General features: G+C 29.7%; 4 protein-coding genes across 8 annotated transcripts in view; 2 read left to right on the forward strand and 2 right to left on the reverse strand.

The window, feature by feature from the left end:
- LOC123290384 (2-oxoglutarate dehydrogenase, mitochondrial) overlaps window positions 1-6,680 on the forward strand; it is a 43,713-nt gene extending 37,033 nt beyond the window's left edge. For 2 of the 5 annotated variants that reach the window (XM_044870535.1, XM_044870537.1), the window contains exons 9-12: window positions 21-1,204; window positions 1,959-2,113; window positions 3,316-3,456; window positions 6,124-6,679. In XM_044870535.1, the coding sequence (XP_044726470.1) occupies window positions 21-1,204; window positions 1,959-2,113; window positions 3,316-3,456; window positions 6,124-6,223 (1,580 nt within the window). In that variant the 3' untranslated portion in view covers window positions 6,224-6,679. Of the gene's footprint in view, window positions 1-20; window positions 1,205-1,958; window positions 2,114-3,315; window positions 3,457-6,123 lie in introns of all 5 variants that reach the window. The other 3 variants (XM_044870536.1, XM_044870539.1, XM_044870540.1) reach the window with 3 other exon arrangements.
- Window positions 6,681-6,949: 269 nt separating this feature from the next.
- On the reverse strand, window positions 6,950-8,506 carry LOC123292724 (UPF0728 protein C10orf53 homolog). Its single transcript, XM_044873441.1, has 4 exons — window positions 8,397-8,506; window positions 8,143-8,329; window positions 7,338-7,469; window positions 6,950-7,028 (listed from the first exon to the last, which is right to left on the reverse strand). Exons 1-4 carry the CDS (start codon window positions 8,479-8,481, stop codon window positions 6,950-6,952), a joined length of 483 nt encoding a protein of 160 aa, XP_044729376.1. The 5' UTR covers window positions 8,482-8,506.
- A 4,507-nt stretch (window positions 8,507-13,013) lies between these two features.
- LOC123297203 (trafficking protein particle complex subunit 3) lies at window positions 13,014-15,243 on the forward strand. The gene is made up of 3 exons (XM_044878804.1): window positions 13,014-13,073; window positions 13,137-13,550; window positions 14,908-15,243. Exons 1-3 carry the CDS (start codon window positions 13,035-13,037, stop codon window positions 14,992-14,994), a joined length of 540 nt encoding a protein of 179 aa, XP_044734739.1. The 5' UTR covers window positions 13,014-13,034; the 3' UTR covers window positions 14,995-15,243.
- On the reverse strand, window positions 15,012-19,670 carry LOC123297187 (glutamyl-tRNA(Gln) amidotransferase subunit A, mitochondrial). The gene is made up of 6 exons (XM_044878803.1): window positions 19,546-19,670; window positions 19,125-19,480; window positions 18,016-18,532; window positions 17,426-17,646; window positions 16,061-16,263; window positions 15,012-15,210 (listed from the first exon to the last, which is right to left on the reverse strand). Exons 1-6 carry the CDS (start codon window positions 19,576-19,578, stop codon window positions 15,044-15,046), a joined length of 1,497 nt encoding a protein of 498 aa, XP_044734738.1. The 5' UTR covers window positions 19,579-19,670; the 3' UTR covers window positions 15,012-15,043.
- Between the last annotated feature and the right edge of the window lie 7,890 nt (window positions 19,671-27,560).

Below are 27,560 nucleotides of genomic sequence, written 5' to 3' on the forward strand. Positions count from 1 at the left end.
GAAATTTTTATTATTTGCAGTCTTGGACAAGTACGCTCAGCAACTTATCAGTGAAGGGGTCGTTACCGAAGATGAAGTGAAAGATGTTCGCGAAAAGTATGAAAAAATTTGTGAAGAAGCACACGTAAACGCTCGTAAAGAAACACACATCAAATACAAGGATTGGTTGGATTCACCATGGTCTGGTTTCTTTGAAGGCAAAGATCCAATGAAAGTATCACCAACCGGTATAAATGAAGAAACTTTAGTACATATTGGTAAACGATTCTCTAGCCCACCACCAAATGCCGCTGAATTCGTTATTCATCGTGGTATTGAACGTATTTTGAAAGCACGTATGGATATGGTTAATGACCGTGTTATCGATTGGGCATTAGGTGAAGCAATGGCATTTGGATCATTGCTTAAAGAAGGTATTCACGTACGTTTATCTGGTCAAGACGTTGAACGTGGTACATTCAGTCATCGGCATCACGTTTTACACCACCAGAACGTAGACAAAGCTACATACAAACCACTATGTAATTTGTACCCAGATCAAGCACCATATACTGTGTGTAACAGCTCACTTAGTGAGTATGGTGTACTTGGATTTGAATTAGGTTACAGTATGACGAATCCCAATGCTCTCGTTATTTGGGAAGCTCAGTTTGGTGACTTCAACAATACTGCGCAATGTATTATTGATCAATTCATCAGTAGTGGTCAAGCAAAATGGGTACGACAAAGTGGTTTAGTTATGTTACAGCCACATGGTCTTGAAGGCATGGGTCCTGAACATTCATCAGCACGTCTTGAACGTTTCTTACAAATGTCTGCCGACGATCCAGATTATTTCCCACCAGAAAGTGAACAATTTGCAATTAGACAATTACATGATATCAATTGGATTGTAGCAAATTGTACAACACCAGCTAATTTATTCCATATTTTACGCAGACAAATTGCACTACCGTTCCGTAAACCATTAATTATTATGACACCAAAGTCGTTATTACGACATCCTGAAGCGAAAAGTTCATTCGATGATATGATTGAAGGTACCGAATTTAAAAGAATTATTCCAGACGAATCTGCTGCTAGTCAGAATCCCTCATCGGTGAAAAAATTAATATTCTGTTCAGGAAAAGTGTATTATGACTTGAAGAAAGCAAGAGAAGATCGTAAATTAGAAAATGATATTGCTATTACACGGGTTGAACAGGTATGTATAATTTTATGGGCAATTTATTCCTTCAAAATTCTTTGGGAAAAAATAATTTTGATATAAGAGACAATCCATACAATTTCGAAAAGTTTTTTAAAGCATCTTTAAGTCAGAATACCATGTAACATAATATATTTTTATCAATATTTGATGTATCCGGTTTTATATACTAGCATCTAATAGAGTCATTAACTACGATTCATGAGTTATGATCAAATTGTTAGAATTCTAACAACAATTTTAGTCTAATCTGATCAATTTCACTTGAAAAAAACGTCATTCTTTTTTGTATAGATCAGATTCCCAATTTTTTCGGCGTGTTCAAGAATAATCAATAATCTTTACTCTATTGATCAAATTTGTGTTATATTTTTATCTATTATAAAATATTTGTGTTTGTACAAGTATCACTAAAAACTACTGAGCCGATTTTGACTAATTTATATGATTAAAACATAATGATTGGACTTAACAACCGGGTCTATATTTTAACTTCCTATGATTGGTAGAAGCCGAACTATAAAACCATATTATTCACACTCGTTACGTATTATGTAAACCAAAGACTTTTTTGGAATAAAAACAACTCGACAGAAAAACTACCCGGTGACAAAACAACTCAAACAAAATTTCCATGGTCAAAAAGTGCTAAGTTCACGAAAGATTTTCGATCTGAAAAATATTCAATCCGTTTGAGTTTTTATTGAGAAAATTTTTACTTTTTATTAATACTATTCTTTATTATTTATAGATTTCACCTTTCCCTTATGACCTCATTAAAAAAGAATGTAACAAATATCCAAATGCTCAATTATGCTGGACCCAAGAAGAACATAAAAATCAAGGTGCATGGACCTATGTACAACCTCGTTTCAAGACAGCATTGAATGGTGCAAAAGAAGTCAGGTAATTAATGCAGTATAATTAATTTAATTTCTTTTTACCAAATTAGTAAAAAATAGTGTGTTTGAATATTTTCAGAAAAAGTAGGTAGTCACATTTTTCGAATCTTAATAAAATCAAATATTATTTTTTATAAAATAAAAATCAGTCAAACACCCTATATTTTCAAAAATTGATATTATGGTTTTAAATACATTTTGCATGGGAATTTATTATTTTGTGTGGGGGATTCAATTTTATGTAGTTTGTTTTGTTTTTATCGTATATTACGTACCTTGACTAACAATTTTGGTCCGTCTTTTTTTTTTAAATGAAAATTCTATGCTGCAAATCGAAAAAAGTTCAAACAATTAAATGAGATGACCTGAAAGTAATTTTGAATCATGGATGATAAAGAAAATTATTGAGTTAAAATATCTCGGATCGAATTCTATATTAAGAGGATCTTTTAATAGTTCTTTTAAAATTTCATGTCATATAATTTAATATTCTGCTATATACTTAAAAATTTTCTTAATAAATCTATCACACGGTTCAGAAAATATAAAATCTTATAAAAACTCATTGAAAAGTTCAAAAGGGGACCATTTGACAAAGTTATTGACTTTAGGCTCATTTAATCAAAAGCAAAGTATATTAGTTATTAAGTGATAAGAGAAAAAGTATTCCTTATAAAATAACAACCAACTTATGTAAAATTAATAAAAAAACAAAAAGATAAGAGAAGATTCTACAAAAAATTAAATGGAAAATTATCGCGTTGTGTAGAATTGGAATCGATTTGGTTTTTAGTTAAACATTAAAAAGAATATCTCCTAATCAGTTATGAACAAGAGTTGACTTTTAAATGCTTATAAATGTCAAGGTCGAATTATCAAGTTCACTATAAATATACCCTCTGGATCTGTATCGGAACCGAAATGTAGGATCTTGCTCCTACATATGAAAATTTATTTCATAGTATTACATTCGCAGCAAAATAAAAATTTGGAAATGCAGTTTTGGGCAAAATTAAAGTTCATTTATAAGCGAGTCAGACAAAACTAACTGAAGCAAAGAATTTTCATTTCATGCACAGGGAAATACAAATTTGGAAATACAATTTTGGGCAAAATTAAAGTTGATTTATAAAAGCGAAGCATAAATTAAAATCATATGCAAAAAATCGCTTCAACTAACCAAATTGCTAATAATTGATTTTTTAGTCACGATGATTCGTCAAACGGTGATAGTTGGCTTTCAAAATTATTTGGGCGTAGTAAATCATCTCCGCCACCGCCACCACCAGAACCAACGCCAGAAAACGACATTATTGATGAATCAAAGCAAAAACCTAGAGTTGTTAGGTGAGCTTTTTCAATTCATGTTGGTGGCAATACGATTGAGTACAAATTTTATTTTTATTTCACTTTATTTTGAGGCCAGCTTAACACCTCTAGGTTATTTAGATTCTAGGTTATTTTTATACAAAAGTATCGATTTTAAGAAATATTTTAATACGTTTCATATCTTATATATATCATTTAAATTTTGAAGAAAAATAATTACGCGAGAATTTTAGAAAATAATCAAAAAATTTAATAAAAAAAGTGGGGTGTGTTTCCAAAGTAAAATATTTTTATATTTATTTCCTAAAAATGACGACGCGTAAACTACAACATTGAAAATTTGTTACTGACAATTTTAATTTATTGCTTTGAAAAACAAGAGCCCTTCAGGATATAAAAATTCAAATTTTAACAATAAGCAAGATTCAAAATTGCAGCAAATTAGGAAAATTTTGAGGAAAGTTTTTCAAACGAAAATTGTTCGTATCAAAAGACGGTATCCCATAGACACTTTAAATTGAACCTTTTGACCTTCATGGCCTAGTTAAACTCATTTTTGCTACTGGTAAGAGGTAGATTATTTTAAATTAGAAAAATTTCACTGATGAAAAACCTAATATTTTTAATATATCTGTAGATAAAAATGTCTTGGAATTATAACCTTGTTTGGTCATAAGATAGGGTTTTGGGATGCTCTTTTTTTACTTCCTTTCTTTTAACTCGTAGTATCTACGTGTCTGATCGATTTTTAACCCTTTTCCCGCGATACAATAGAGCTGAAACTTTACAAGCAGACTCGTGGCACCGATAAAAAATTATAAAAAAAATGCGAGTTTTAACATAAGCGGCCTCTTATTATTGAAACATTTTTATGCAAATTTTCTCCATAAGTGAATTAAATACTTATTTTCATGGTTAATAAGTTAATTGTAATGAAAATGTAATATAAAAATTATATATTTGCAACATTTGTTTCGAGATACAAGTCTCTTTTCTTCATGCCAAAATTATAAATCTCATTACTTCCCAAAACGCAACTATTATGATGAAAAGTATAATTTATAATTAATAATTATTGGGCCATAGCACGATTTAAAGACTAACTGGTTTAAAGCACTCATGTCAAGATACGTTTTCAATTAATTAGTTTTTTTATAGTTATAATACAATAAATTTGCATAGGCTAAATGTTTATTAAAATCGAAACTTTTAAAGGATATATATATATCATAATTTTGCTTTATGATGCTAATCGGTGTGTTTGTTGTTTATTATTTCTAACCATTACAAACTTTAGATCAAATTTACATCAAAAATACTTCCGTACATATCACCAGGCTGTAAAAAATGTATTTTATTTTGGGAAACTTTTATATGTTTAATAAATTGTGTACCTGTTCAGAATTAACCACAAAATAACAAATGTTAACCAATGTTACTTCACTTTTGATGCTCAAACGATGATAATTATATTATTGTAGTACATATTTTAATACTTTACAAGACGGTACGAAAAATTACTGATTTGAGAGACAATATAAAAAAATAACATAGCAGATTTAAATATAGGAATTCGTCATCTTTTGCTAAAATTGTAGGTAGTAGCAAAAATCGTGATTTTTACTAACATTGTTGCTAGTAAAAAAACCGTGAAGGTAGCTTTCATAATTCATTTATCCACCATTTTCTAAGTATATTTTTCTACATTTCTTAGAGTTTAAAAAAAAATTGAATCGATTTTTAAATTAGATTGACTTAGTTCGATATAGTAAGTGAAGAGAATGGCTGGAAATTTCATTCACTCTCTCAGACATAGAGACCTAAATGTCAGTGATAGCTTGCGGTATGTTTAACATTGTCAAATTTTATTTTGGCCCAAGGCCTTCGGACAATCTGTGTACACTATGGATTTCATTCATATAGCCCAAAAAAAAAAAAAAATATACTTGGAACTTAGTCTGTCTACTACCTTCAACATTGGTTAATGAATATCGGATTTTAGGAATATAAGGCGTAAGTGATTTCTCAAGCTCAATTGTTAATTTCAATCACAATAATATGAAAATTCCCTCTTCGGTATTTGTCACAAACAATGTTGAAGCCAATGAATGGCCATTTAGAATTATTTTGTGAAAAATATTACCGCAAATGTCAAACTGTTCAACTTTGATCAAATTTATCCTCATTAAATTTCGATTTCGCCCCAATTTCAACTACCATGCAGTCATCAGTTTGAATTAGCTAGGTATGCACGTGCAGCTCATCACCAAATTAACAAGTAACATACAGCTTAAAAGTAATTACGATTAGTTAATTCATACTTATGAAGACTATATGATAGTCGAAATATGTATTTATACAATACAAAAATTGATCTAGGATCAAAATGGATCAAAAACGAAATATGCTCGAGTTTATTAGAAACATTTATTGTTTTTGATAATACTTATAACACATATATCCTGTTCCAAGAAGATGACTTAATGAATATATGTACAAATTTTAATCGCTTGAGCATGAAAATGTGAAGTTGCAACTAAATGTCACATAACCTACGTATCGTAATATAAAAATAAACTATTGGCTTTATAAAGATGGAATTTAATAATTTTTCATGCATGATTAATTTATCAGTAATTTATTTGCTATTCGTAAAATTTAATAATAAAATAATTTTTGTTTCAGTTATGCTGGCAGACCCACAGGTGCAAGTCCTGCAACTGGTAGTAAAATGCAACATCTTAAAGAATTAGCCAATTTACTTGAGGAATCAATGTCCTGTTAAAAATAAATAAATCTTTAAAGAAAATATCCTTCTTTACACATAAGCGACGGTTCTTATTTATTACAAAAAACATTTAAAAAGTATCAAAAAAAAAATAGTATTTTTAATTTATTATTTATTTTACACTTGACCCCCTACTCTTGGGCAAGTTATACTAAAAAAATTACATTAAAATTCCATTTAGGGTGATGATCTAGGAAAAAGAATTGACTTTATAGTATACTTTCCCTCGTCGGAAGGGTTGATTATGGTATATTCGTAAACCAATCGTATCACACACATACGGTATTGCTAATGTGATAATTATTTTTGTTCGTTAAATAAACTCCAATAGTATCGATAATTAATTTAAATTTGTTTTAATTCTTATGGAACATCAAAATTTAAAGACAAATGCTAAACGACGAGTAGTTCTATAAGAATGATAAAAATAGAAAATTTCAAAGAAATATGTATTTATTTCTTTGTTTTGATGAAAAAAATTCATAATAACACTCAGTTTTAATTGTTTTTTTTAATTTACATAATTAATTTAAAAAAGAATTTGTAACTATGTAAATAATTATATTAAATTATAAGAATATTTTTATTTTAAAAGAAAACTAAAAATTGGAAAAAAATTCAATTTAAGAAAAGGAATGTTATGTTTTAAAACAAAAAAATGTATGTATTTAAAAAAAAAAAGGCACATTAAATATATATTTTGCAAGAAATTTATTTTTTATTTTAATTGTTGTTTGAGGGGGTTGATGTACGATATTGATAAACCATTCCAGCACCCACTTTGTCTTGTTTACCAAAATCCCTAATAACACATCCAAAAAATATACACATACTTTTAAAAATTTATCGGGAATTTAAATTTATTACCGGGTAAAATCAACTAAAACTTAATGAAGGCTTTTCTTTGAGTGTTCTAAAACTTATTTTGAATCCCTTTGGTTTTTTTTATAAGAGATATAAAGGCGTAAAATAAAGTGTTTCGTAGATATCTTGGAAATTATCATTCTGTTTTGAAATTATAATGGACTAATTTGAGTAGAATTAGTAAAATTAATATAGATGTATAATAACTCAAAGCAGATTTAAATGATGATACTTTTTTTTAAATTACCATGAATTATAACATAAATCTGGTAAATAATCTTCAATCATTTTCACTACAGATTCATCTGATTTTGCATCTAATTGAACTTCTTTTGGTATAATTTCTCGAATTTTTTCCATATTTGTCTTTGAATACAATCTAGTAAAAAATGATATTTTCATCATGAAACAATTCTTATAGATGTCGCAATCAAGTATCTTAATTAGCTATTTAATTAACAGCCTAGGCATATGACTTGGATCGAGAATTTTAAGGTAAATATATTAGTCTCATGAGGGGCCATCCTGTGGGAATTTCGTGTTAACTTGTGTAAATCTGGTTCTTCAGCTATCTGTATACCAAGTTTCATCACAATCCGTTCAGTAGTTTTAGCATGAAGAAGTAACACAAAGAGCATAGGATAGAGGAGAAGCAGCCCATATGAGCTATTGTAAAATCGTAGTATACGAGTTTCAGCGCCTCTACCGAGTCAGGCTTTCAAACTTAATAGTTAATAGTCACCCCCGCAAAGTAGTTAAACTTAATAGCCATACCCGCAAAGGCCTACAAACTTAATAGTTGATCGCCTCAGACTCCAGATGTCACTTATAATTATACTTCTGCTTCTTGTCTATCCTATAGTCTTTGAAGTAACATATATAAACACGACACTTTCGCAGTTGTAATTCAAATTTGTTTATTTACATATTTACATATGATAGATACTACATTGCCGGTGCGAGAACGTAAACAATAGAAGCGCGCGTAACCAACGATAACATTCCGATTACGATACCCCTTATGTTGTTTTATTTTATTTTAATGTGCTTACCTGGTTTCTGCTTCCATAACAGCCTTAATTATGCGTTGACAAATTACATCATCTTCATATAAACAATTAAATCTTAAATTTGTTATATTACATTGAAATATGATTTGATTTAACATTTGTATTATTAACCGTCCGTACTGTGGTGTACATTCGAATTCTACAATATAACCTAGCTTCTTTAACTCATCTACAAAAATTTATTATAATCCAAAATTTTTGAATTATGCATTAAAGTATAAGTTCAGTTAATATACTTGTAAGTCCCCATAATCTTTGTTTTTTATGTCGAATAATACCATTCGCCTCATAAGGACCATAAATAATTTTTACTAGCACCATTATAAGAAATCTTTGTTAAATTTACAATTAAAATCGATTTCCATGTACTACATTTTTCTTACAGCATGTCCATTTACCTTCTTCAAATATCTACGAAATGTGGTCAAAACTATAGTAACATTGTTTATAGCATGGTTTATAGCCCTTAAAGAAAAAATGTATTTCAATTTTCAAAATATTTCGAAAGGGTTCCAAAATAAGGTTTCCGCTATTTTTTTCACGTATCTACTCATTCTTACGGGGAATGAAAAAACATTAATTAAAAAACAAAACTTAATTGCATGTAAATTATAGGAGATGCTCGATTTTGAAGAACCGTCTAAAATTTACTTCCGAAATGTAAATACTTTAAGCTAGTACTTATTTCGTTGCAGACTGTAGAGGTAATCTCATGTTGGCTTGTGTGTATGGTTTACAAGTTTGTATACAACATTTCCGTTAAATATTATATATCTACGAGAAGTAACACCTATAGTTCTCTTTCAACCTTCCAGGTGGAAAGTGTTAACTTTCGTCCCTGTGTTAAACGAAGTTACCGCTGTCGGCCTCCGTCGAGCAGAAAAATAGTACTTTCACGTACATAAAGATTTTGTTTAGCAATTTGTTTTATGAAAATGAACAATATGATTTTTCATGAAAACTTAAGCATTTTGTTGTTGTTGTTGTCAAAATAAATAAAAATCGTTTATATTTTAAATTTTGTTTTATTTTTTAAAATTTCTATCCTATTTTTTCTTTCAGAATAAAATTATCAATTAATTAATTATTTAGCAAATGTATTAAATTAATTAAATTATTATTAAGAAGCCGAGTGGCTGTGTGGGTATAGCACTTGCAAATGAAACTAAGGTAAGATAGTTCGTATCCTAGTGTGGATAAAAAGGTCAGTTGGTCTCATTAATTGGTCAGCATCAGAAAATTTTTTATTAAAGATTGAAAAAACTCCACCTATGCGCGATCGGGAAGCATTCGCTGATAATTGGTCAGCTAATATAAATAATTGATCAGTTTAATTTTATATTCAAAAAATAATATAATTTCGAAAAAATTTTCAATTTTTTCAACATTTGTACTAGGAGAACATAAGTGGGAATTAGTAGTTCCTGATAAGGAGAAAGGTGAGTAAGTGTTTTCACCCCGAAAGTCTAAAATTTTATTTTGGCAGAAAGTTATTGGTCTGCCCACTAGAGGTCACACTCACCAAACACGGGTGTGCAGACCACTAACTTTCTGACTTACGAGGTGACAACAATTACCTTGCTATCAGGTACTACTTATTCCGTCCGTCCTTGATGTTCTCCTAGTAGAAATGTGAAAAAAACTGAAGTTTTTGAACGAAAAAAAACTAATTTTTTCATCATTTACTAGGCAAACATGCTGTGGTGGAAATTTGAAAAAAAATGAAAATAAAAATCAGATTTTGCTTAAAAGATTTAATGAACTTTTTTTTAATATATGTCCGCACCTAGTTTCGAACCAAGGGACTATTTATTCGAAGTCAGATACGCTAACCATTATACCATTAGGGCTCTGTTATTCGTATTAATAAATAATTATATTCATATTTTCGACTTTCTTAAATTATAACAAAAAGTAAAACTCATTTTCGGAAAATTTTGAGTAGTATTATTACAAAAAAAAATGGCAAACGAAGTTTGAAATACTTACCTATCGTGAAGTTCGAAATACTCACCAATTTTTACTGAAATAATATTGTATAGCTACAGAGAGATGGGGAAAAATAAAATAAAAACAGGGTTTGAGTTTTCAACTTTATTTAAATGAAATCAAAATACATAAAAACTATTTACGAATTACTTGCACATAATTCCATATAATTAATTTCATCTTAAAAAAATTTTTTTGCATCAACTTTTTTTTTACAAACCAAATACCACACAAAAATAAAATGAAAATCCAAAAAGAATACAGTGCAACCTCGATATAACGAATCTGAAGGGAACCAGTAAATATTCGTTATATCAAGTAATTCGTTAAACTGAGGTTTGTTATATTGAGGTTAAGTTGGTCTAAAATTCGTTATAAAGAGGAAAAAAGTGTCGGAACCTCTCGCGAGATGAATTACATACTATGGAGTATACTAACTGTCATATATTGGTGGGACTTTATACGTTATATAAAGGTTTTGAATTGACGAATTTCGTTATTTAGAGGTATTTAAATTTTTTATGTAGTTGAAAATTCGTTATAAAGAGGCTGTTCGCAAAAAATATTCGTAATGTAGAGGTATATTTTATATTGACTCTTATGGACAATTCAAGGGGATTGCGAAAAATTTGTTAAATCGAGGAATTCGTTATATTGAGGTTCGTTATATTAAGGTTGCACTGTATTTACAATCCAACTTCTTTATCTCACCTATATTTTATAAGAATTTGTTTGTACCTTTACTAAAAAAAAATTAATTAGTTAATTAATAATTTTGTTCTGAAAGGAAAAATGGGATTGAATAAAATAAAACAAAATTTAAAATATATAACGATATTTATTTATTTATATTAATTTGAAAACGTTATCCCGAAAATTGATTTTTTACTATATAAAATAACCATTATTATTATTCATTCAAATTTTTTATAGGTGACATATGTACAAATATATATAATACAAGTGAAAACAAACAATTGACTGAGTTAATTGTTGAAATACCATGCATAGTCAGTGTTGATTTATTTATCACATTACACATACAAACATGTGACACATACATAACTGATAATCAAGTATAGTACCTATTATAAAATTTCCGCCTAATTGCCGCCCTCACGAGTAAACAGTGATGTTTATGAAAAAAAATTTTACATTTAAACTTTTGTTCTATCTCTAACGGTTTACAAGATGGGTCCTACGGACCCAAGACCCAATTCACCTATGATGCTCATTTACGAACTTGACCTCACTTTTTACGTCCTGAGTACGCTGTAAAAATTTCAGCTCGATATCTTTTTTCGTTTTTGAGTTATCGTGTCCACAGACGGGCGGATGGACGGACGGACAACCGGAAATGGACCAATTAGGTGATTTTATGAACACCTATGACAAAATTTTTATACTAACATCATTATTTTTAAGCGTTACAAACTTGGGACTAAACTTAATATACTATGTATATTTCATATATACATGGTATAAAAAGAGTGAAAAATTTAAATAAAAGGAAAAATTCATTTTTTTAAAAGTAAAAATTTTATCATTTTTTTTTTTTGATATGTACTACTATCAAATATACATGTATATTTGATAGTAGTACATATCAAAAAAAAAAAATTATAAAAAAAATATTTCCCCTACTCTGTCTGGTTTATAGTGAAGAGCTGTGCGTAAGTACTCACTGCCCTGATAAAACCATCCGGCTCAAAGCATGCGCGTTACGACAGAGACAACTTTTTTAATTTTTTTTAATATTAAATTAAACTGACCAATTATTTATATTAGCTGACCAATTATCAGCGAATGCTTCCCGATCGCGCATAGGTGGAGTTTTTTATTTTTTCTGCGAATGAGGTACTAAACTTATTAATTGACCTTGAAAAACTTTAATCTTTAATAAAAAATTTTCTGATGCTGACCAATTAATGAGACCAACTGACCTTTTATGACTAATTTCTGACCTTTCAGATGGTATAATTGGTCAATCGAAATTCCGCACATGAGGTGCTAAGATCGCGGAGCTAAAAATGGCTTGGTTTATGCTAAAATTTGAAACTTTTTAATAGGGGAACATGTCATATAGTTTATCTCACTGATATTCTCCTATTACAAAATATTTAAAAATTAGTATTTAAAAATTAAAAAATCACTCGTTAAGGCTAAAATTTGAAATTTTGTAACAGAAGAACATGTTTAATGTTATCCCCTTTTTAATAACATATTCACCTATTACAAAATATTTAAAAAATACTTATTTTGCTTGCTTTTTTGTTGTACATGCTAAAATTTATTCTTGTTGAATAAAATTTTATAAGATTTTGTAATAGGAGAACATGTTATTTCACAAAAAAAAAAAAAAAAAAATTAATTAATTATGTTAGTCCCACTTTCCTACTTATGTCATAAATCACTCTTCTGTCAGAGAGAGGGTGGGTATTAAAATAACATAAAATATACATATCCCCCTCTCTTACATATTTGTCGCTTTTGGTTCTCGTGAAAATTATGGAAAAAAACGACTTTATCTCGGTATATCAATATTAATTGGGACAATGCTAGATGCGAACCGAGGTACTCTGTAATCGGAGGCGACTGGGCTAGTCACCACTCTACCTTTCACATAATATATTTATCAATAATGTAATATACATACCTTTTACTCACATTTTTCAATAAACTTGTTTTCTTAAACTCCCCCATATTGTTGCGTTCGATGAAAAATGATTTTAAAAAAACCACGTTGTCATGCGTACTTGAATGAATTTGAATATTTTAAATTTGAAAAGAATGTTCTTCAAGCAAAGTAAATCATATAAATTAAAAAGATTTTAATAATCACACAATATAAGAATAAATAAAAGAACTAATTAAATTAGATAAAAATGTCTCGACAAGGGTCGAAATTTGATATGAAAAAAGTCGTAAGTATTACAGCTAATCAATTTTTTGTTGTTGTAAATATACTAATTTAGAAAATTTAATAGAATTCGGAACTAGTGACACTTACTTATGGGACATTAGTTGCACAAATTGTAAAAGATTATGAAAATGTTGACGATGTGAATCGACAATTAGATCGTATAGGATATAATATGGGTGTCAGATTGATTGAAGATTTTCTTGCAAAGAGTGGAAGTGGTCGATGTTTAGATTTACGTGATACAGCTGATAAAATACAAACGGCTTTTCATATGTATTTGGGTATATCTGTAGGTATTGGTGGATGGAGTCCTGCGGGGGACGAATTTGCAATCACAATTGATTCAAATCCATTAACTGATTTAGTTGAATTACCGGATGAGTTGAGGACAACCTTAAAATATTGTGGTGTATTATGTGGAGCTATTCGGGGTGCTTTGGAAATGGTTCAACTAGAAGTTCAATGTTGGATTTCACAAGTATGTACAAAATAGTCTAAGTGTCAATGGCCAGTAAACTTAGTTTATTTTAATAAATTATAAACTTCGTCAATTACTCTCGTTTATCCATCGTACAAGAAATGGGGACTCATTTTTCTAAACGGTGATCGAATATCTAAAATCTATCGAATCAGTCATGTTAAAAGGAATCAACCTTTGATTAAGTTTTACGCCTTGTTAACGACCGAGTTTAAAAATGTAATACTTAACCATGCTGAGACTTAGGGCAAAGAATATTATCATTAATAACGTATATTTCAGAGTTGTTAAAATACCCTATTTTCAGGGGCGGATTTATGCGTAGGTAAAGAAGGCCTGTACCTACGGAGGCAATAAAAACTGGAGTAGCAAAAAATTCGTTTCAATTATTAAAATTTTTTTTGTTTAATAAAAATGTGAATTTTTTTCAATTTTAGTCAATTTGCGTGAAACAATCATTTGAACAAGTCGCCACTTCACTTAAACTATATATAATCACTATGTTCTCGAATGTCACTATCCTGGAAGTTTTAGAACGTTTCGCTACATCTGAAGTCTCACTTCGCAACTCTCGATCCAAAAGTGAAACCAACCAATCCTGTTTCACTAGGCAAATGGTTGCACGAACATAACTTGCACCAGATGTATCCGATGATCGATATCGCTGTTAGAATGTTTACTTGCATTGCAATAACAAATTGTACTGCGTAACGTTCATTTTCATGCTTGAAACGTATCAAAACTTATTTGCGTTCCACGATGAAAGAGAACAGACTAAATTCTTTGGCTATAATGTGTATTGAAGTTGAAACTTTGCTACAAGTTGATCTGAACAAAATCATCGGTACATTTGCTGTTGAAAAAGTCCGGCGTAAAAATGTACATTGAAATAATTGAAAAATGAATTGTTTTTTTGTTTTGTAAACCTTACTTATGATTAAAAAGTTATTTCATTTATTATATTAAATATTTTTCAATTTCCAAATAAATAAAACAGATTTTTGTTTATAAAAAGGGTGGCACTTTGATGCTGGCCTATGGGCGGCAAATTCGTAAATCCACCCCTGCCTAAATTGTTTATTATTTTGAGACAGTTTTCCATAATAAATTTAGATTTTTGTTTCAAATTCTATCAGAATGAATTAGCTAATCGTAATTATGTCGAACCCATTTATGTCAAAGTACACGCTACGATTGATGGATTTCGTAGTTTCTTTTTTAACAGTTTGTATTTAACTTAATTTGAGCCCACACGGGTAAACAGTGAGTGTAAAAAATGCATGCTTTTTATTCTAAATTGCCTTGGTGTTCGTACATCCTTAAACGCATTCATTGCATTGCATATTTTATTTTACAGGATCAACTTAAAGGTGATGCGAATACAGAATTAAGGGTGAAATTTATACGTAAATTAGAAGATGCGGTACCGGCTGGTGAAGATTGAAAAAAACTAAATTTATTAAATAAATATTTTTTTTATTTTTATTTTATTTTTATAAATATCTGTTATCTAAACATTGTAGAGGGAATTTAACAATTCCTTCAATAACTTTTGCAACTGAAAATAAAGCACGTTCGCTGCAATTGGGTCCGATAAGTTGTATACTGATAGGAAGTTTATCTTTAGAAAGTTTTATTGGTATAGATAAAGCAGGAACGCCTACAATTAATAAAAAAAATTTATATACATATAGTTGTTGTTTTAATAACCATTTGTGATTTCTACACCTACATATTATAATAGACCTTTTTCATGAAAAACAGAAATGCTTTTTGATATTTTTTTATGAAAATATAGGTCGAGTAAAGATTTACTTTCATTTAAAACAAAGTAAAAAAATGTGAAAAAGGTCTATTAACATTCTAAACCGGCAACTACAAACGGAAATTTGGTGTCACTCGAAATATGCCCTGTAGGATTTTTAAGCAATTTTCGCTAGAGGAGGAGAAACGATTACAAAAAAATTAGAAATGACTTTTTTGAGAAATTATAAATTTTTAGTGACTTACACTTCGAGGATGATTTCATTTAAATTTGAAGAACAATTTCTACCGCTAGAGGGGAGGAGAAAAAAATAAAAAAAGGTCTTCACACATGATATACTTGATTTTTAACACCCAAACCAAAAAAGCAGATGTTATAAGTTTGACCTCTGTGTGTGTGTGTATCTGTTTGTGGCATGTAGCGCCTAAACGGATGAACCGATTTGGATTTTTTGGTTTCGTTTGAAAGTTAATTTAATGGGGAGTGTTCTTAGCTATGTTGGGGTTTGTTTTAAACAATAAGCGAAGGCTTCAAAATCGGTTCAGTTTGAAGAAGGGTCTAAGAAAAAGAGTAATTTAATGGAGAGTTTTAACTTCCTACAATGTTTTTTGTAAAACGTTGCATGTTTCGAGGTTAGGATTTAATGCACCTCACTTATTAATCAATACTTTTCAAATGATACACATTCAGAAGGGCATAAGCGGTGAAGATACATTTAAGATGGGTTTTTATTATTATAACTCACCAACTAAGTTTGCAGACAGCGTATATACGTCTTCCATTGCAGTTCGCGATCGATCATCATGTAGTAAAAATTCTTTCACCGATGGTGCTGTTGAAAGATTAGTTGGTGTTAGCATCATGTGCACATTTTCAAATACTTGATCAAAATCATTTGCAATTAATCGTCGTAATCGCGTTGCTTGCACGTAATATTTTTCATAATTTCTAAAAAAAGAAAAAAAATTGACGACTAGATTTATTTTTTAGGCAAGTGAAAACGTGTGTAATGGAAATAATAAAAATTGGAAAGTTTGAGCAAAATACATATTCTTATAGAAAAGTCACTCGTTGATAATGATGATTTCTCTGGAGAATAGACCCCCTTAAAAACGCGCATTTATCCCCAAAAAAAATTCTTCAACTAAAATTTTTTGAACGAACAATTTACATGGGAAAAATACAAAGTTCTTCAGAAATTTTTCAAAAAATTGGAAAAAAAATTCGTTGGAAGTTACCGGAAAAATTTTGATAAAATTTCTAGCTTAAAAGCCTAAAAGAATAGGCTTAAATTTATTCTTTCATTCAAGCTTAAATTACATGTAAATGATCACTTTAAGTAACTTTTGTTCTTTGTAACTTTTTTTACCCTGTATATAAATCAAGATATACTAATTTAAGCCCAAGTTTGTAACGCTTAAAAATATTGATGCTACGAAAAAAATTTTGTTATAGGTTTTCATAAAATCACTTAGTCCATTTTTGTTTGTCCGTCGCCCGCCCGTCATCACAATAACTACAAAACGAAGAAATATCAAGCGGAAAATTTTATTTCGTGCTCAGGATGTAAAAAGTGAGTTCGAGTTCGTAAATGAGCAACATATAGGTCAATTGGGTCCGAAAGCCACCATAATTGTAAGTTGTTATTAAAAATAATGCCAAGCAATGATATTCAACACTTTCTATACAGGATATTTCAACAATTAACTCAGCCAATTGTTCGTTTTCACTTTTTTAATTATTGAGTCAGTATTCACTCTTACTAGAAAGAGGATCGATTATTCCTTTCAGACTCTAAAGGCATAATGTTTAGATTTTGAAGAAATAAAACTTATAATTTTCTTTGCTAGTCCACTATATTTTTTAGTATTTTAATATTTTTAAATATGTTGACATGTTTCATCTAACATTGAATTTTCGCAGTTTTGAAAATTAGTAGTTTTATTTCTTCAAAATCCTAATTATGGAGTTCCACAAAGTAAAGCTTTCTACAATTAATTGCCTTAATGTTTAACAATTTGTGATAGGTTTAAACTTTTTTGTGCACCGATCAGACAATGAATGGTAGGGCCTAATCAATAAAATAATGTAAAATATATAAATGAATTACTCATTTAATAAAAAGTAGTTGCCAGCTATGATTCTTGATTTGACCACGTCGTTAAATGCTTCTGTTCTTGTTTTTGCATACAATTCTTCAATTGAATTTTCAGCATTTTCAGCACGATGACCATACCTAATACCATCGTAGCGTGCCATATTACTACTTATTGCACAACAGTTGACTACGTTGTAACACATTTGTGAAAGTATTACATTTGGAATAGATACCTTAAAATATTAAAAGTTTATTATTATTATGATCCTAGGACTAGGGGGGCATTTTGAAACCTTATTTTATCAAAAACAATAATATGTGGAACATCAATTTCAAATTTTTAAATCTGAAAAAAGCTTTATGGTTGAGAACGTTATCTCGAAAACAATCTCTTAAAATAAGCAACCACTTCTGCATTACGTGGCGTGGCATTGTTTTTTTGAGTATAGGCACACTTGAGCGGGCCAAAACATACTTAAAATTTTTAAAATTAAAATTTTGTAGACAGACTCATTAAAATTTATCTAACCCAACTTAAGAAACGCAAAATTGACGATTAAAAAAAGAAAAAAAAATAAAGAAGCTGAGGATAACGCTTTTACCTCAGAAACTTCGGCACCTTGATCCTTTAAAATTTTTGCTACATCATCCCAAGTTTGTTTAACTTCATTCATTAAATGCGTGCTTTGAAATTCTCTAGGTATACCAATTTTTAATCCGTTCAAATTTGGTTTAGTCGGTAATCTAATTGGTAAATCTATTCGTTTACGTGCTGTTGAATCAAGATCATCCGGACCAGCAATATGATTAAAAACAATAACACAATCATTGATAGTTCTTGTAAATATTCCAACAGTGTCTAAAGATTCAGCCAATGGTATTAAACCATATCTGGATATAACACCATATGTTGGTTTTAAACCAACTACTCCACAATGTGATGCAGGATTACGTACTGAACCACCTGTATCTGAACCTATAGCTGCGAAACATGATCCCGTTGCAACTGCAACTGCTGATCCTCCACTACTTCCACCGGTGATATAAAAATTATCATCGTCGAATGTTTCGCCGTATGGATTTTTGGAAGGCCCAAAAAATGATTGAATTGTACTACTCCTGTAATATAGACATTTTAATATTTTTAACAACATAAAAACATTTTCTGAAATGATTCTACAAGAGCTTTTATTTTTCTCTTCCGTTCAAATTTTAGGTACCTATATGTATTTTATTATACCATGTGTTTAATTTATATCTTGACATAGGCAGCTCCCACAGGCATGACAGAGTACATACGTTAAGCAAAGCATACAAGAAAGAGGTGTTATACGTTTCATGCAAGTGTTTTGGATTCGGTTCCCTTTTAGCTGTACGATTGCTGCTGTATGTCTGTGTACAACTCAACGCATATCAAAGCTACATTCAATTCATAGCAAGGACATATTGTCTATAACACATTTTTCTTGTACGCATTACTCTATGTATACATACGTAGTCTCTCATACTCGTGGGAAATGTACTATGCCAAGATGTAAATTAAACAATCAGTATAGAAAGTAGGTGAAGAAACTTAGGTGCTTTGTAATTTGTATAAATCCGGCCCTTTTAGGAACTATCTCTATTTTGAGCATTAAAAAGGACATAATGTATTCCATTTTCTTCTGATAAAATCGTTCGTATTTGTTAGGTATATCTTTCTTTAACATACCCCATTGCAAATTCATCCATATTAGTTTTCCCCATTAAAATAGCTCCAGCATCTTTTAATCTTTTATAAACAGTTGCATTGTAGGTGGGTACAAAATTTAATAGCATTTTCGAAGCACATGTCGTTGTTATACCTTCTGTACAGATATTATCTTTGACTGCAATTGGTACACCATCTAGAGCACTTAGTCTTTCTCCGGTAGTAAATCGGTTATTTGCTTCACATGCTTGTTTTTTAGCAATATCTTTAGTTGTTTTTATATATGCATTTAAACATTCTGTTTTTTCAATTCTATCAAAACATGCTTTTACTAATTCAACTGGTCCTGTTGCTTTTTCTTTATAGACTTGATTTAACTATAAAAGTAATTTTTATGTTACATAAAATTATCTTTTTGATTTAGCGGTTAAGATTAGCTTACCACTGAGATGCTGGATAACAATAATTTATTCATTTTTAGAGATTATCGAGAAAAATCATCTAATACTTTTTTAATTCCATATTTTAATTTAAAAAACTAATAAATTTGCAAAATAAAATCAACAAATTACTACATTTAACAGGTAACAGTCATAAGTCATTTGTATTTTTGTAAGCATGAGAATTTGTGTGCTTCGGTTCATGTAAAATTTAATAAAGTAAGTTGTAAATTAAAGAAGTCAATATAAAAATTAATAAAATTACAAATTAAAATGAAAAGTGAACAAACTTAATTTATACAGAATGAAAAGAAAACAAGAATCTTATAGTTTTATTAATATATAAACAATGAAATGTTTAAGGTTAAGTATTTTATGTTTCATTATGTTAATTAAAAAAAATTTTAATAAAAAAGACTTGTTTAAGTACAAACTTTAATCGTACTAAAAGATATAGAATATATCTTTCTCTGAATCATCTGTATATGATTTTAAGTTCGCATATAATTGGTTGTGATATTTAAGTCAATCGTCAAAAGCCCCAGTTTAGAAATTTAGTAATATGATAGCAAAATAATTTTTGATTAAGGTTTCGACTGAATTTTTGTTCTATGATTTTCTTTCTATAAAATTTCAAGCCCTTTTGAACTCTTTCAATATTTCAGCTGCTGTTTAAAATAGGATGCCAACAATACGACTTATAATATAAATAAAACAATGGTAGTAAATTTCGATTTTTGCCCCAATTTTCAGAGTGTAGTCCGCCATCAAATTAGCAAAGAGTAACATTCATAATAAGAGTTATCACTAGCTAATTCTTACTGATGATGACTACTTGGTAGTCGAAAATACGTATTTTAAAAATACAAAAAACTGATCTAGGAAATTGGGGCAAAAATCGAAATTTATTTCGAAATATATCCTAGAGTTCTCATTTATTATCTTCGATAATATTTATAAAACTAATGGTATTTAAAAGACGTAAGATAGACTTCTTTTCCAACTTATAACCTTGTATAGATAAACAATATAAATCACTAACCTAATCGGTAAATACTACGGAAATTTTCGATTCTTGTAAAATTTTCGGAAACTGTAGGTTTGGCTCTAGAATTTTAATTAAAATATCTATATTGACTAGAAGTTTCTCTTTCCACATTATATTAAATCGAAATTGAATATTAATTTATATTTGTTATCTAGTTATTTAAAAAAATTTAATGCTGTCCAAAAGAATAAAATTTCTCGGAAAACTGACCTTTGCCTCAAGCTTTTATAAATAGGAATGTAAAATTTAACTAAAGTTATATGGATGCTTCTTACAAAATCGTTCATATCTTGAAAACAAAAAATTGTACAGTTCGTGGGGAAAAATATGGTTTTATAAAAAGTATAACAGTTAATCTTGTATTTCCGTTTGCCCTGGCAGTACTTCGAGTCTTAGAGTATGAGCCAAAAAGGTAGAATCGGCCCAATCGGTAGAATATTTTTTTTCAGAAAATTCATTAATGAGCGTACATTTCTTAATATAAAAGTAACTAGGATTATTTTGAACTCTACAATAATAATTGATAGATTTTTAATACACAACTCATGTACGAGCCTAGAAGGTAATATTAAAATGAATAAAATCAACGTAAAAATTTCATTTCAAAAATCATTTATTTCAAACCTATAATGTTTGTGGGATGAATAAATAACTAAATAAAAAATTGTGAAAATAAATTACAAGCTCCAAGTATTGGAATACAAATAAAAAGAATTAATTTAAATTTAGTTAATTTTGCTCTTTTTTTTAGTGACGCTATTTTTAATAAAGATGGTAATGTAAATACATAGACAAAACCACTTAACGCACCAATATACCTATAAAAAAATACAAATATTTTACATAATTCACAAGTGAAAATAAACAGTTAACTGGTTAATGATTGAAATACCCAATGTATATTATTCCCTATGGTTAAAATCTAGAATCGTGTTTGGTAAAAAAAAAATTCGTATTTGGTTTTTGAAAATTCATTAAAGTATTCTTTATAAATATATCCTGAATCTTCAGGCCCGGATTTGGAATCTTGGGAAAAATTCTTCGGTTAAATTATGGGTCTGTGCGAGATAGAAGAATTAAACACGGAAGATATAACATTGAACTGAGAAGACTATACGGTGAGGCAAATGTAGAATAAATAAAGGTGTAGAGATTTCAGTGGTTGGGTTATATAATGTAAATGATAATATGGTGAAATTGTCGAAGATTAAGTAAGGGAAGTGGGCATAAGTTATGCAGCAAACCAAGGCTTAGTGTGGCTACTCACAAAAAATTTGCTTGTCCATCTTTTATTTTTAGTCTCTGTAATTCAACTACGTAATCCACAAGTCTGCACCTCCTGCCAGTAAATTCAAGATATACATTCGTGAGTACCGATGCTTTTTTGTTATCAAATATTTTCACCAGGGGAACTTTCAAAAGCGGTAGCTGCCCACTCTTGCCTTTCCCTCGATATCATGTATGGTCATTCTAATAGACTGTATAAAGTACTCACCTGATTAGTAATCCAATGCTTGGTAAAAAGCATGCAACTAATATACATATAATTACTATAACAAGATTAAATGAAATAATCCATTTTTGCGGAAATTTTATTTCTGTGTAATCAACTTCAACGTCCTGCGCTTTATTTTTTTTAACAAATAAACTGAATACATTTATTCTTAACATGTATAATGTTAAAGGAAATATTGTACTTAATTGAAATAGTAATAAAATTCTTGCAAACAATGTCATTGGATCATTTTTTTCGAAATTATTTAATATATTCTGAAAGAAATAAAAAATATATATATATTAAGGGAGCTTTTAGCTGGAGAGATGTTATAAGGGATAGTGAAAAAGGAAACGTTGGGTACTCGCGTGACAAGTGGAAAACTTATTGTCCAAGAATCCTCAGATTATTCTAGTGCCTGTAATTAGAGTCCCAAGCTTTGGATAAAAAACTTAAATTTGTATACAAAGCCTAAAAGCAATAGCCTTAAGTTAGCTTTAAAAAAATTAGTGAATTTAAAAAAACAGTTATATGAAGGAGCTTAATTTGAACCGCTGAACCGGCAGGGTGTCAAACTTGAAATCGTAACAACCCAAGCGTTGAGACCTACTCCCACATCCAACTCCCTTAAGTTTTTTAAGTTTTCGAGTGTTCAGATCGCAATCTGAGCAGTTACCAATGATCGTAGATCCAAGAATCGTAACAAACCGACTGACTGGTTGCAATAAATCTCTATGAAGTTACCAAAGTAGCAATAAGTATTTTGAACTATGAAATGATATATTGCCAATTTTTCTCTACTTAAACAGTCACGTATGGTTATCCACGCCGGTTGGCTGCAAAATTGTTAATCTGTTGCCAGCCTGCTGAAGCCTTAGTGTGCGGGTGCCCAAATATATCTGGTTTTTTTTGTTTATACTTACATCTTCGATACAAGATTTAGCCAAAGGAAAACTTGAATAAAATAAAACACCAAGTATTAAATACGAAGCTATAATTAAAATATATGCTATGCTAAGATCTCGTCCCTGTAAAAAAATAACATAAAGATTAATATATTTTAATATTGAATGTTTTTAGTTGTTCTTGACAGAATCATACTATATTTTTTCTACAAGAATCAGGACGTAAATATTCAAAGAGCTTCTGTTTATAAATAATATTATTACGGGAGGTAGCGTAACATTTCAATAGGTCATCAATAATAGCTTTTTGATACTACATTGGAGCACTGAGCTAAACTTACTCAGTTAATGGTGTTGCTTAATGCGATAACAGAGAAAGTTAATGAAAAAAATTTTTGGTTGAAAAAAATAATCGAAGATATCCTGATATATAATCCTGTTTTTCCCGGGTGGAAATATTATTTTTCTCTTTGGAATTCCTCTGAAGGTCCTTGTTTCATCTCTTTCTTTCTAGTGTCTTGAATTTTGATTAGAATATATCTGATATAAGGGGTATAGTAGCTTCGATAAACCCTATAACCCATTTGCCTGAAAATTTTTTAACCGAATTGTATATATTTAACTTACATTCTTTTTTTGATTTCGATTCTTTTTTATAATTGATAAAATGACGTTGTGTATGTTAAAACTTAATGACAGCATTCCAGTTAATGCTGTAAATGTATTTTTTATAAACGGCTCTTCATTTAAATTCAAATTAATTCCCCATATTGTTGATTTTGTGATAACAAAGATTATAATGTAGAAAATACTTATTGTACCTAAAAATTTTTTTCAATATTGAGCTTTGTATTAGAATTTGTTCTAAACGGTAAAAGTAATAGCACAAAAGTGATCTAAAATTTATTCTTGAATTTTTTCAATAGATGACAGCATTTATCTATTTTTGCTTCCCGAAAATTTATAAAGTTTGACAGCGTGAGCGCATTCTCTTTTCTCAATACTGTAAACTTTTGTTTCTGCAGTTAGGCCACTCTGGTTCTCATGTCCTCAAATAAATTTTTTGCATAAAATTAAAATAAGTATAATTTGACTAGCAAATATAGGAGGATAAGATATAGTATCTAGAGTACAATGTACCTTGAATCAATCTCTAGTTTCTCTACAGTCAGTTATTGATTTTTAATGAACAATATTTGTATTTTATCAGAATATAGATAGGCTGGAATTACACGGGCCTGCGGGTTTTTTGGTCTTTGCGCCAACTCTGTGATTACGGCCACTCAATGGTACAAAGGTTTGGCCATGTCAGCTATTGGAAGTTGTTTAAATAATCGTCATTTTGGTTTTGAAGTTCAGGTGTATGCGAAGCTTAAGTGGGACATATTTTGGAGTTAAAAACAATATTAATCTACTTTAATTTCCAATCGATTGGCCGACAATTTATTTGATGGCGGCATTTAACCTGAATAATTTTTTTTAAATTTACCTAAACTGTTAAATTTTGTAAAAAATGTAATATTGGAACTATTTAAAATTGGGAACAATAATATTCCCAAAAACACAGGAACAGTTGAATATAAATTCCATATATGGTCTGTAATTGATGAATCATAAACATTTGTCGCATTTAAATCTATTATTTCACTTGAATTTTTCCAATAGGCGCTTTTTTGACATATTACATTCGCCGGACCACTTATTATACTTTTTGAATCATTTGTATTTTGAATTTTGATAATAATAAATTGAACAGAATTATAAAAAAAATTTGACATTAATACCCAAAACACAACAGATATACCCAATAATACAATTATATTAAGCTTTTCGGCGATGTGTTGTGCGCTTTTGCCAATTAGCGTTCGACATAATGTTGGTAATTCTACTGCTTTCAGTTCACCACCTAGAAACAATGGATAAAAAATTAATCTATAAGTGCCTATGAAGCTATTGTATCATACTGACAGACTTACCATGATCTCGACTAACTTGTACACAACAATAAGCAGTATATAAACAAAATCCTCCAAGTAAAATTACTGCTATAGTTCCAGGAATAACTCCTGCCATTTGTATACCCCATGCCATTGCTAATAATGAAGTTCCCAATGTTGTATTCCATATTGAGAATCTAAACATACAAAAACATTTATTTATAGAAAAGGAATGTGAAATCTACTAATTGACTCATCATTGTAACTCCGGATTGCCAATACTGGGAGGTTGCATTGTGAAAATAGAATTTTTCGAACTCTTCTGTTAATTTGACTTTATTTCGAGTCGATTGGTGAAAATCCCATCGAATGGTAAAAATCGTTATTTTTGGGTCTCTTAACAATTAACAATCAAGCACTTTAAAATACAATTAGGCCAAAAATTTTTGCGGGATGTTGTTGAGTAAGCTTTGCACTACAAATAAAAATTATATACATAGTGAAATTCCGATTTTTTTCATACACTTTTTAAGGGATAAAATCGTAAAAATCGCGTCTTTTCTAATTTTACGAATTTTTTATTCGAAAACTGGAGGGCTCAGAGAAAAATGTCTAAGAGCAATTTTGACACTTATTATATATAGTTTAAACCATATCCTACCGGGTCATCCGCCGGCAATCAACAGGTCTATCAAGAGAACATTTCACAAAATGTAAGTTTTCAAACTATTTAATTAACGTATCATGTTTAAATTAATATTCGTTGAAAGTATTTATCAAGTACTATTATCGACGTTACATATTTCTCTAAATTGCAAATCACATGTCTTAAAATTTAAAGGGAGACCAGTGGCGAGCGAGCTTAACTCGCGCTCGAGGCACAATACCATTTTAGCCCCCCCTCTTTCATTCGAAAACCATATAAAAATAAAGTTATGGACTCAAACTGGGCTTTAAATTTGAGACCAAGATTAATTTTTTCTTTGAGAGCTTATATCTAGCCCAATATTCTCGTGACTTTTGGAGCTTTGTATCGGGCTCTATGTTCATTTGAATATAAGAAGAAATTGAAACTTTTTATTATTTTCTGGCCGAGCAAACCAAGGGTATGCTATTTATTGAATTAAAGTTGATCTATAAGGGTTTTAAGATGTATGTTACAGACAAATATGGCGAAATGATAAGGGTTAAATATGGCGAAATGATAAGGGTTCCGTTTCTTGATCTTTGATGACGTTTGATTGAAATATGTTTAGATTAATAAAAAACTTACATTGTTATAAACGAACTTTGCGTGGATTCTGTTTTCTGCTTTTTCTCTGGGGTTGGCGGTGCAATATTACTTCCATTCGATACTGTAAAAACCTTTGAATTCTGTAATTTAAATTTTAATCAATCTTAAAAAAAGATTAATGTTAAACAAACAAATACACACTTTTTTCCAAAACATTTTTTAAATTTAATTTAATTGTTAATACTGGAACACTTTTGGTTACTTAAGTTAGAAGAAACAGCAAAGTTTATATTTAATGTTTTTAAAAATTGCACAAACGGTAGCATTATTTTTTTTAAAACAAAAATGATGTAATTTTTTATAAAAGAACATAAGCAATTAATGTGGAAAAAATTTCGTAAATTATGGAGAAAATTGAAACTTGAATGAATTTTTAAAACATATTAACTACAATATAATTTTGTCTAAATGGAAATGCGAAAATAGGCAATGCGCATTGTGTAGTGCCTACAGCACTACACTGTGTAGTCACTCTATTAGCGAGTGCCGTAGGATTTCAGGGATTTAGAAAGACAGCAGAGGCTCAAGGAAGAAGATCAAGGTAAGCAAATACGTAGAAATAATAACAAAGATAAAAGTATTATCTGAAGTATTATTTACCTTAGCATCAAAAATTGCTCAGTCTGTATATTTACTGATTTCTTTCGTCAATCATATTAAAACGACACATGTTGTGGGGGAAAAAATATTTCTTATAGCATCTATGGTCGTAGTGACAGCGTTTTCCCGTAAATCGAGTTGTATCGGAGTATCTTTTGTCGGAAGGCGTCCAAAACAGCATTTATCATAAATCAAACTTTGCAACATTTATTATGCTGGCATTTTGGACGCGGCGTTTTTGATTTACAGTTTTTTACAGAAACTACTGAATAAATTTTTATTCTTGATGTACTGAATGTATTACTGTCAAAAAATTCCATTCATCTAAACTAAAAAGTTATTGTGGCTCGATTATTGTCCTAGAGTTTCTCAAAGACACATACATAATACCTGATTTCATTGGTTCTGGTTTCACTTTTTGATTTTGGTTCCACTGGGTAGAATATCAGCAAAAATTGAACTTGTTTTTAAGATTTTCTTTATAATTTAGGTATATAAAAAGTCAGCAAAACTTCCTTTGCCATATTTGGTTTAAAAAATGATATTTTGACGTAACAAAAACTACAGGCAAATCCTGTACAACCGTCTAATTTCTTAATTTATGAATGATTTACAGGAAAATCTCACCGCGATGACCATGTATATAAAAACCATTTTCACCTCCCAAATATGTATCGTTTTAACATGTGGTTACTGTGATATGGTTCAACTTTGTGCATTTATCGATGCCATTGTAAA

Source organism: Chrysoperla carnea, chromosome 1, assembly GCF_905475395.1.
Source record: "Chrysoperla carnea chromosome 1, inChrCarn1.1, whole genome shotgun sequence".
In the NCBI taxonomy this organism is placed as follows: domain Eukaryota; kingdom Metazoa; phylum Arthropoda; class Insecta; order Neuroptera; family Chrysopidae; genus Chrysoperla; species Chrysoperla carnea.

What these genes read in the sequence shown, in the direction of transcription:
- LOC123292724 (XM_044873441.1), bottom strand. Translation starts at nt 8,481, where the DNA reads ATGGTGCTAGTAAAAATTATTTATGGTCCTTATGAGGCGAATGGTATT. An exon ending in AAGATTATGGGGACTTACAA is followed by an intron (nt 8,330 to 8,396) that starts GTATATTAACTG and finishes AAATTTTTGTAG; the next exon opens with ATGAGTTAAAGAAGCTAGGT. An exon ending in GATTTATGTTATAATTCATG is followed by an intron (nt 7,029 to 7,337) that starts GTAATTTAAAAA and finishes ATGTGTTATTAG; the next exon opens with GGATTTTGGTAAACAAGACA.
- LOC123297203 (XM_044878804.1), top strand. Translation starts at nt 13,035, where the DNA reads ATGTCTCGACAAGGGTCGAAATTTGATATGAAAAAAGTC. An exon ending in AATTTGATATGAAAAAAGTC is followed by an intron (nt 13,074 to 13,136) that starts GTAAGTATTACA and finishes AAAATTTAATAG; the next exon opens with AATTCGGAACTAGTGACACT. An exon ending in TTCAATGTTGGATTTCACAA is followed by an intron (nt 13,551 to 14,907) that starts GTATGTACAAAA and finishes TTTATTTTACAG; the next exon opens with GATCAACTTAAAGGTGATGC.
- LOC123297187 (XM_044878803.1), bottom strand. Translation starts at nt 19,578, where the DNA reads ATGAATAAATTATTGTTATCCAGCATCTCAGTG. An exon ending in ATGGATGAATTTGCAATGGG is followed by an intron (nt 18,533 to 19,124) that starts GTATGTTAAAGA and finishes TCTATATTACAG; the next exon opens with GAGTAGTACAATTCAATCAT. An exon ending in GCTGTCTGCAAACTTAGTTG is followed by an intron (nt 15,211 to 16,060) that starts GTGAGTTATAAT and finishes TATTAATTGTAG; the next exon opens with GCGTTCCTGCTTTATCTATA.